This window comes from Phocoena sinus, chromosome 6 (genome assembly GCF_008692025.1).
Source record: "Phocoena sinus isolate mPhoSin1 chromosome 6, mPhoSin1.pri, whole genome shotgun sequence".
Lineage (NCBI taxonomy): Eukaryota > Metazoa > Chordata > Mammalia > Artiodactyla > Phocoenidae > Phocoena > Phocoena sinus.
Genome location: NC_045768.1, coordinates 107,380,716 through 107,390,845, shown reverse-complemented (window position 1 = coordinate 107,390,845; position 10,130 = coordinate 107,380,716). Strand labels below are relative to the sequence as shown.

Genomic DNA, 10,130 nt, shown 5'->3' with positions numbered 1-10,130 from the left:
TGCCCATTAAAGCCGTCTCATAAGCCAAGCAAGTATCCTTGGTTTCTCACAGCAGAATTGTTGGCTGATGACAGAGCGATCCGTGATGAGATCGCTATCAGTCCTGCCTCACGTCACTCATTATCCCGACGTGTGTGCACCTCGGCTCAGAAAAGACTTACTTTCCATTTTGTATTATTTACAGGCAGTTTCCAGTCAATTTCTCTTCTTCCTCTTAGGCATCTGGAAAGAAGAGGCAATAGGATTAAAGAGACCGAGCATACGTCCTTAAACCAACTCTTAGTTTTTCTTGTCATCTGTTGGTTTTTCCATTTAAATTTGTCAGAATTTAACTTCTGACCAATTAAGTAAAGATCGTTTCAGTGCAGTAATCCTGCACACGTGCTCCCTTACAGAAGGAAATCTGATCATTGTTCAGAGTGGAGCGGGAGAAAATTAATGTAGCAAAGGTTTGTTCTTGGCTTGGAACTCTCCTGGCCCTCAGGGCTAGGAGGAAGCAAACACAAATCCCAGGATGAACAGAGCTTACGTCGGTGCTGTCCTTGGTGTACACACAGCAGAGGCAAGCCCGTCATTGGTTCACTGGGCCTCCGAGGCTCTCTACCCTGTGCACTGGCTAAGAGACTTGCTCAGATGTGCTCAGCCAGTAGTGGCAGATGGGACTGGACTTATGTCTTCTGGCTCTAAGTCAGGATCCATCCACCATTCGCTGGGAGACATGACTGATCAGAGACGAGCACACACATGTAGAGGGGGCATTCTATGGTAACCAGAAAGTCTGATCTGGGGAACTTGGGTTTCTCTACCCCAGTGTTTTGTTACTATAAAGTCCCTCTTACAAAAGAGTTTTGACGTTGCCAGGGGGTCTACACTACCCATGCTCAGAAGCAATGTCATCTGAAAATCCTATTCCTTTGCCCCAGTCCCCTGTAGAAGAGCTGGTAAACCTAGGACACTGTGAAACTCTGTCCAGGTGTCCTTGTGTCCACTCAGGTAAGCCCTCAGATATACCTTAAATCTCCCCCGAATTATTCTGAATCTGAGACCTTGACGAATGTCTCCTAAATGACTATGAAGAGATTTCTGTTGCTTGACAGAGAGGAACTCCGCTTCTTGGAGGGAAGCCAGGCACGGGGCCGGGTGGGGTGCATGGAGGGGAGAGGAGAGGGCAGTCAGCAGGCCTGGATGAGGTCTCCTGGCTCTCCAGCATGCACCTTACCCGTGGCCAACAGGGTTTACCCATTTGCTTTTCACCTTACCTTGAACTTCCAGTGCCCTTTGGATGAGGAAAGGTCCAGTGGGACTTGAGCGATGGGTCTGGAAGGGCACACAAGCAGGGGGAGATGCGGCAGCTGGTTAGAAGCCCTTCTCTCTGGCGTGGGGCTCTGCTTTGAGCTGGAAGCTGACCCGGGGTAGCCCCGGAATTGGGGAAGCAGAGACCTGAGGACGAGAGATGCGTATTCAGGTCTCTGCCGTGCCACCTGCCTCATCTGGGAACTGGCTTACTACTACAGCCTGGGCCGCCCAATCCACAGAGGGTTGTACAGAGGCAAGGATGAGCTGGGAATGACCTTTGCAAAGACTGTCAGTCGAGTACAGATAAATCAGTGTGAGCAAAGGTGATCGCGGTGATGGTGATTTCAGCCACCAGCCAGATGTGAGGGACAAAAAGCACCAGCAGACCATGTGCACAAAAACGTTGCAGAGAGGAGGGCTGGGAGCCACGGCACCTCCAGCCTGGCACAGCTGACAGCACTTGGTCTTGCGCAGGGCTCCAGTGCCAGGGGCCAGGGCTGGAATCGGTTCGAGGCAGGAATGTGCGCCCTACTCCCTTCTTTCTCCTTCCCCTAGAATCACCGAAACTCTTCAGTTTGGAATAGAATAAGGAAAGCTCCTCACGGGGAAAGTTTTGTGGGCTCGACCCTATTAATTTTATATTTCGAATTCCATCCATTCGTTACTTTACTATATTTCACAGTTATTTAAGTGCACGAGGTTCTTTCACAAACACCACATCAGCGATCCTGTATTATCCCCATTTTACTGGTGAAGAAACCGAGGCTGAGATGAGCTGGATGAATGACCATCACACTGCTAGGAACTTGACAACTGGTTTCTGGCTTCAAGTCCTGTGTTCCTGTAAACCCTGTTCAGTGAACTGCAGACCTAATGAAGGTGGGAGGGAGGGGAGAGATGGGGGAAGGGCGGAGAGAGGGGGGAGATTAGAAAGGGAAGGGGGAGGGAGGGAAGGAGGGGAGCAGAGAAGTACAGAAGGAGGAAAGGGAAAGAGCAAAGGAAAGAAAAAAGTCATTTGAGAAAGAGAGCAGCGTTCACACAATACACACCGCAAGAGTAAGATTCAGTCTGTGGGCAGGCAGGCCCACTGTGTCCACGAATCGTCACACGCGGACCTGCCGCTCTACCCCCGTCCCATCCCGCTGCGGGTCCAAGCACCGCAGCCCCATACGTTTCGACCCTTCTCGGCACGGTTGCTCTCTAATTCACCGCGCAGAGTCTCCATTGATGAGCCTCTGCCAGCAACTGGCCGCGGTCCAGGGCCCAGCGCTGGCCAGGCAGGTGTTGGGGATGCCTCGGAGGACGCCAGCACTGACCCTCTCGCTCAGGCCTCCCGAGCCCCGGGCTTTGGGGACACTTGAGGTCTATGCGGAGCTCGGCGGACTGAAGGTCGCAGTGACCCAGCATCCCTGAGCGCCGCCCGCACCAGGGCTCGCTTGCATAAAGTTGCCCAGGTGAATCAGTGCAAGTGAGTGAAGAAATAAAGGGAGCGAGAGAGAGAGCCCGGTTCCCTTGTGCACACAGCTCACATGCTCGGGGCGAAGCCCGTGCTGGCGATGTGGAGTTTAACACCCAGGTCCTGCACAACCCAGGCTCACGCGCGCTCTCCGGACGAAATGCAAGACATTATTATTGGAGACAACAATCACAACATGTATTCTCTTTGTCCCCGCCCCCGCTGTTTTCTCCATCTTTGCTGTCGGACTCTGGAATCCAACTGGACCGCTCTGCGCTCCCCGGCGCCCGCGCAGCTTCCTAACCTGGCGCCTGGGGGCGGCCCCACAGCGCGCACGCTCTGTTCCGGAACCGCTCACGGAGGGCGCCAGGGGCTGCGAGCCGGGGAGGGGACGCCCACGGCCGGCAAGGGGGCGCTGTCCCCAGAGGCCTCTGACCCTGCGGAGCATCGTCCCGCCCTGGAGCGACGGTGAGGTTAGAAAGGGTAGCAGTCGGTTCCTTCCAGGGGCCCTGGGCTGCCGCGCAAATACCCGTGCGGGGATCCCTTCTCTCCCCCAACAACGAGCTGCACCCCCGGCCGGGCGCGGCCCTAGTTCCCCGCGGTTCCCGGAGCATTCTGGTCTGGGGATTTTTCTTAAGGAATTTTTGGCAGAGGGGTTCAACACGGGAAACGGCCTAGGCTTCCCAAAGTAGGGAAGTCAGCCTAGACCGCGGACACATTCTCGCCGCAAGTCACCCCCTTCCCGCCGGATCCCCGGTGCCAGCCAGCCCCGCCCGCTCCACCTCGGGTTCCAAGATGCTTTCCCGGCTCCCGACACCCACTTTCCAGCCAGCGCTGCGCCGCGCCCCGCGCCCCTCGCTGGTCACCCTCGGCCCGCGAGAGCGGCGGATGGAGGGCCCAGGCCTAGGGTGCTGCTTCTAGGTCCTGGCTGTAAGGGAGAGGGAAACTACTCAGTCTGTTCTCTGTGAAGTCCGGGGCTCTGGAGGTTGAAAGTGGGACTTAAAAACGGAGAAGTTGCACTTCTCCACCCACTTGCCCGGTCTTAGCCGTGGGGCCCGGTGCGGGAGGGCGTGTTGCACACGAGGCACGTGTGAACTCAGTCATTGAACGGGGGACCCTGAAATCCAGGGTTAGAGGTTATGCACGTGAACGGTTATATTAACATCAACCATCATGTATGTGTAGAGTTGAGCTTTCACACGCAGCCCTGTGAGGTCAGTCTCATCATCCTCTTCCTTCTAGGATTGGGAGAGGAGGCCTGAGTCACGCACGGAGTAACCCACCACTGAAGACAGGTCCTGACTGCAGACCCCTCGGTCCTCTCCCAGTGCCGCCTCCTTTCAGGGTTGCCTCTGCGGAGCCCTGCACGGGGTGGAGGGGGGCCGCTCAGTAAGTATTTGTGGATGGGATTCCAGGATCTCGTCAAGCCTTATGACTGCCCTGTTTTATACAGTAGGATGTGTCTAAGCCGTATCTTCGCACTCATTTATTCATTCACTTATTCCACATTTCCTGAGCGCCTCCTGTGTGCCCGCACTGAAGTGAGCGCCAGGGGAAGAGCCCTACTCACACGGAGCAGCGGGACGCGGAGCTGTCCTCTGAGCAGGGGGTTCGCGTCCGCGAGGGATGGCCCTGAGCTCCCAGCCCGCAGCCCTTGGAGTTGAGCGCAGGCCCAGAGCCCGCAGCCCCGTCTACTCTGGGGTATCAGGGGGAGGGGAACTCGGGAGCTCCCGGGGTCGTGCCAAAGCCTAGAGCACGCGGGAGGGGAGGGCCGGGATGACTCTGCTCGGCGGAGAGGAGAGAAAATATGAGAAGGGAATTCCGCGAGGGAAGGGCTAGAGGCGAGGGAGCGGGAAGCCGGGACACCGGAGACCAGGGTGGGATGGGGGTAGAGGTGTGAGAAGAGAGAAATCAGACCAGACGGCAGGGTGAATAAGGGAGAACTGAGGACGCCGACGTGCTCTCCGAGAGCCAGGGAGCCGCGGGCCGTCGAGGGGGCCCTCGGGTGGGCATCGCGGCGAACCCGACGCGGGATCCAGCCCTTGCCAGCCTCTCTGGCCGCCCAAGTTGGCTGGGGGCGAGGTTGTCGCTCCTTAGGTCATTTTAGAAAAGCAGTAGGTGTGTTCTGTCACAGGCCGGGATTCACGGTCAAAGTCACTCGTGCCCGGCCACCCCCAGCGAAACCTGTTTGGCTTCTATTCTCCGCAGGATTCCACACTCGGGAGAAGCTGGCGGAGACTGGCCCAGGGAGGCCGCGGCCAGTCGGGACAGGGGGCTGGAGTCCGGCTCCCGCACCCGGACCCGGTGACTGCGGGCGGCGCCCGCCTCCCGGCCAGCGGCACCTGAGAGGGGAGCGGGCGGGCAGAGCGGCGGTCCCGGGGCGGCGGGGCGCGGATCCCCGGGAGGGACCTGGGAGGCGGAGGGGCGGGCCGGGGGCGGGCGCGGGGGAAGTGGCCCGCCCTCCCGCCTCCCCTCCCTGCAGGTCGGAGCCGGGACGCGGCGGCCCGGGACGCAGGGAGGGGGCCCGCGTCGAGAAGGAGGGAGTGGCCGCGCCGCCTTCGAGAGTCATTGGAGGACGCGGCCGCCCGAAGCTGATAAATAAGGGGCCGGGCCGCGGCTGCCGGCCAAGCTGGACGCCCCGACCGGTGCGAGGGCCAGGTCAGCGCCGGCCCGTCGACGCGAAGCGAGGCGACCCCCGCGCGGCCATGGCGTCGCTGCTGGGAGCTTACCCGTGGCCCGAGGGGCTCGAGTGCCCGGCCCTGGAAGCCGAGCTGTCGGACGGGCTGTCGCCGCCGGCCGCCCCCCGCCCGCCAGGGGACAAGGGCTCGGAGAGCCGTATCCGGCGGCCCATGAACGCCTTCATGGTGTGGGCCAAGGACGAGAGGAAACGTCTGGCGGTGCAGAACCCGGACCTGCACAACGCGGAGCTCAGCAAGATGCTGGGTGAGTGAGCGGGCGGGGCGCGTCCCGAGGTCGGCGGGCGGGGGGCTGGCGGCTGGAGGCCGGGCGGGGTGGGCCAGACCCGGCATGGGGCGCGCGCCGTGCCCGCGAGGTTGGGCATCGGGGCGAGCGTGGGTGTGCGCTCGGGGACGGGGATTCCGAGCAGGGGTGCCCGGACAAGGCCCAAAGAGAACCCGCGCGGCCCTCGGGGTGGCCGGAGAGGCCCCCTCGCGGGGACGGGAGCCGAGTTAGGGGCCCCGCGCGCACAGACCGGCCGGGTCGGAAACGCCGCGGCTGGGTGCACCGGGCGTTCGCCAGGCATACCAGAGCGGGAGACCCCCTCATTCCCTGAACTCCACCGCGGGCATAATCGCAGAGGGTGGTCGTAACCCTCATTAACGAATATTCGTGAAGAGAGACCTTGCGGGAACGCATTCCTGCTTTACCCTAATTATTAAACCGACAGCAACGTGGACTTGATTCGAGCCTCTGTTTCTCAGTCTCAGGAGTGTAGAAATTTTGATTCGGATGCTTAGCGCGGCCAGTGCGGGTCTGTCCTGGAGCCCGGCCGCTTCTCGCGGGCCGCTGTGCGGTCCCAGCCCCGGCGACGGAACTGGGGACAGGGACAAGCCAGGCCCAGGAACCTAGAGAAAAGATGTTCTCGGGGGTTTCTTCTCTCTCCCTTGACAGAAGCTGAGCATTTATCAACTCCGCCCAACTCCTAACCTCTTTGCCCTTCAACGTGGTTTTTATCCATTTCGAAGGATGGGAACTTTTAAAAGCACTTTGTGTGCCCAGCGGGCGCCAGGCCCTGTGAGAAGGGACAGTGTGTGGTCACCCGAGGCTGGCCCTGCCCTCTGCAACCCCACCCGGCCCAGGCTGCAGCCTTTTTCCTTTTTCCGTTGGAGCTCGGGGCACCTTCCCCAGATCGGTGGAGTGAAGGCTGACATCCACCTTTGTGCGGGCTAAAGCCACAGGCCCTCCGGCGGAAAGCGTCCTCCTGCAGTTAGGCGCCCTTTCAAAGCAGCTGATGGAGTGCTGGTCTCAAATAGCCTCCTACCCCCCGGCCCAGCCCCCTGGCTAGCTGTGCCCAGGATGAATTAGTGGGCCAGTGTCTTAGTGAGCCCCTTCCCCCATAAAAAAATATTTTAAATCATACTTTATACTGTGTTGGCATAAAGAAAAATATATTAATATATACAATAATAAAACATTTCTTCGAGCAAAAAATTTACATTTTTCTTCAGGTTTCCAAAGAAATGAAAACACCTTCTTTGTTTCTGGGCCCCTAAAAGTTTTTCTTTTGGTGTGCCCAGGTGCCATGCCTTTTGCCCAGGCACAGCTCTTGTGACCAGGATAGAGCAGGCCCAGGCCAGGGATGGAGAACTCCAGCTGGGGAGCCTTGCAGGATTAGGGCTGCCTGCTCTCAGGGAGAGGACAGGCAAAGGCACTTGGGTGACAAACGCTTCCTGTGAGCTGATCCTTGTGGGCAGTTGGCACTTAGGCTTCCAGAGGTTACAGTGCACTTTGCAGGAAAGACACTGATTCCTTCCTGCTTAACCACACAGCCCCTGGCACTAGGCAAAGGAAACCAACATGGTGTTGCTTTGAAAAATGTGGACTTTCTACACCTGCTACTAGGGGAGCGGCAGGATGGTCTATTTCCACCCCAAGCCCGTGATCTCGCCCAGCCCTTTCCTTTCTGACTTAGGAAAGGGAAGGGGGCTGAATGTGAGAGCCCAGACTTTTTTGACGATTAGCTCTGCAATCTTTAACATTAAAAACTTCACCCAGTAGCGCTGGTACTTTTTATGAGTGAGAAAGCATGTAAAGACAGTTATACATTTAGTGCTTTTAAAAATGAACCTATATTTTACGAATAGTACAATATCCAGGTGCACTTAGAAACTCGAGTCACATTTTATATTCAGTCCATACTCAGGGTGTGGGTGTATCTGGGTCTTAGGCCTCTTGCCACACTCTGGAAACTAATAGCCAACCCCAAATCTGGAGTTCCCGACACGTTTCAAGTTGCCTTTATAAGTGAGAGCTAATTGTAGTCATTGACAAGTCTGTCGGAATAGTTATAAACTTTCATCCCAACAGGAGAACGCCTTGAATAATTACCCTCGTCCAAACCCCTCTGTGGACCCGGCACACATGGACTCGGCGCTGTGCAGGGTGCTCTGGGTGGGAGATGTGGCCCCTTTCCTTCCAGGGCTTGGTGGCGGGACCTGCCCTCTGGGCTAGCTTGTCTCAGACTTCAGGATACAGTAGAGTCATGGGAGAACTTGTCAAGTTATAGAATCCCAAGCCCACCCTAGGAGGTAACAATCTAAGGGGTCCAGAAGCAGCCTTTAGAAAACCTGCAGCGGGAAGGATGTGCAATGTGCTCTGAGAGAGAAAGAGATACTAAGGGGGCTCACAAAACAAAACGTAAGCGAATAAGGACGAATAGAAAATACCTGTGACGCCAGCGTTTTCGCACCAGTGGGATACACGTGTGTGACGCTTCTTCAGGAGAGAGTTTCGACTTGCGTAACATCGCAATATATTTTTTAGAGTGAGGAAAACAGACCAGGGGAAGGTAAGGGATTTGCTTCTGTACAGGGAGTCAGTGGCTGAGCAGGTGCCCCCTGCCATGGTCGGAGCGTCCTAAGTAGACAACCGGAAGCCACAGCTTGTGTGCGTGTGCGTGCGTGTTGCGTGCAGTAGGGTCCTATTTGACCTTCAGATGGAAGGGCTAATCCTCTGATGCCCTAAGTGAGATCCTGTAATTTACGTCCATCTGTAAAACTATGAACTGAGCCTGAGCTCCCTGACAAGAAGGCCTGTGAGATTTATGCCACAAATAAATATTATAGCATCACTTCCTTGATGGGGCGGCGATAATAGAGGAAGACAGAGTTTTCACTAAAATGCACAAATGATTAGCACTGACCCTCAAAGGGTAAAGGCAGCCCAAATCAATGTTGTAGTCGTGACATGTTTTTGTCCTGTCGGTGACGTTGGGTCAGGTGGGCCTTTCACCGAGAATCCCACACTGTTGATATGTTCGCGTTATCTGGTGGCTTTGACAGAGGTGCCAGTGACTATGTGCCTAGTTGGTACGAGCGCCTTGGGGCGTGCAAGCGGGAGAGGTTGGTTTGGCCTCACTGTGCGTGCAGGACGTGGGCTGGGGACAGGATGCGAGGAGTGCGGTGCGTCCTGTGCGGAGGGGGGACCGCGGGGGGGTGGGACGGGGGACCGAGGCGGCCGGCGTGTGCACGTGCGATGCTCCGAGGCCCGAGTCGGAGACAGGTGCACGGGCCGTCCGGAGCCGCGCAGAGGCTGAACCGGTCTTCTCTGACTTGTGTGAGCAGGAAAGTCGTGGAAGGCGCTGACACTGTCCCAGAAGAGGCCCTACGTGGATGAGGCGGAGCGACTGCGCCTGCAGCACATGCAGGACTATCCCAACTACAAGTACCGGCCGCGCAGGAAGAAGCAGGCCAAGCGCCTGTGCAAGCGCGTGGACCCCGGCTTCCTGCTCAGCTCGCTCTCCCGCGACCAGAACGCCCTGCCCGAGAAGCGGGGCGGCGGCCGGGGGGCGCCGGGGGAGAAGGAGGACAGGGGTGAGTACTCCCCGGGCTCCGCGCTGCCCGGCCTGCGGGGCTGCTTCCACGAGGGCCCGGCCGGCGGCGGCGGCGGCGGCGGCACCCCGGGCAGCGTGGACGCCTATCCCTACGGGCTGCCCACCCCGCCGGAGATGTCGCCCCTGGACGTGCTAGAGCCGGAGCAGAGCTTCTTCTCCTCCCCCTGCCAGGAGGAGCATGCGCATTCCCGCCGCATCCCCCATCTGCCCGGGCCCCCCTACTCCCCGGAGTACGCCCCCAGCCCTCTCCACTGCGGCCATCCCCTGGGCTCCCTGGCCCTCGGCCAGTCCTCGGGCGTCTCTATGATGTCCACCGTGCCCGGCTGCCCCCCGTCTCCTGCCTATTACTCCCCAGCCGCCTACCCTCCTCTCCACTCCAACCTCCACGCCCACCTGGGCCAGCTCTCCCCGCCTCCCGAGCACCCCGGCTTCGACGCCCTGGATCAGCTGAGCCAGGTGGAACTCCTGGGGGACATGGATCGCAATGAGTTCGACCAGTACTTGAACACTCCTGGCCACCCAGACTCTGCCGCCGGGGCCGGGGCCCTCAGCGGGCAGGGCCCGGTCTCGCAGGTGACACCGACGGGCCCCACGGAGACCAGCCTCATCTCCGTGCTGGCTGATGCCACGGCCACGTATTACAACAGCTACAGCGTGTCATAGAGCCCGGGGCAGCCCGGCCGGCCCGGCCTGGTCGCAGCCTCTCCTTCCCGCGCGGAGCGGAGCTGATGCGCAGCGCCCCGGGGTGGGCAGGTCTGTGCTGCGGACCATCTCTGCGGAGCCAGGGCCCCTCCGCCCGCCCCCTTC

General features: G+C 58.9%; 1 protein-coding gene across 1 annotated transcript; it reads left to right on the top strand.

Moving 5' to 3' along the window:
• The first annotated feature begins 5,289 nt into the window (after positions 1 to 5,289).
• On the top strand, positions 5,290 to 10,102 carry SOX7 (SRY-box transcription factor 7). Its single transcript, XM_032635842.1, has 2 exons — positions 5,290 to 5,695; positions 9,055 to 10,102. The coding sequence occupies exons 1-2, from the start codon at positions 5,458 to 5,460 to the stop codon at positions 9,984 to 9,986; spliced, it is 1,170 nt and encodes a 389-aa protein (XP_032491733.1). The 5' UTR covers positions 5,290 to 5,457; the 3' UTR covers positions 9,987 to 10,102.
• The last annotated feature ends 28 nt before the right edge of the window (positions 10,103 to 10,130 follow it).

What these genes read in the sequence shown, in the direction of transcription:
- SOX7 (XM_032635842.1), top strand. Translation starts at nt 5,458, where the DNA reads ATGGCGTCGCTGCTGGGAGCTTACCCGTGGCCCGAGGGGCTCGAGTGC. An exon ending in GGAGCTCAGCAAGATGCTGG is followed by an intron (nt 5,696 to 9,054) that starts GTGAGTGAGCGG and finishes TTGTGTGAGCAG; the next exon opens with GAAAGTCGTGGAAGGCGCTG.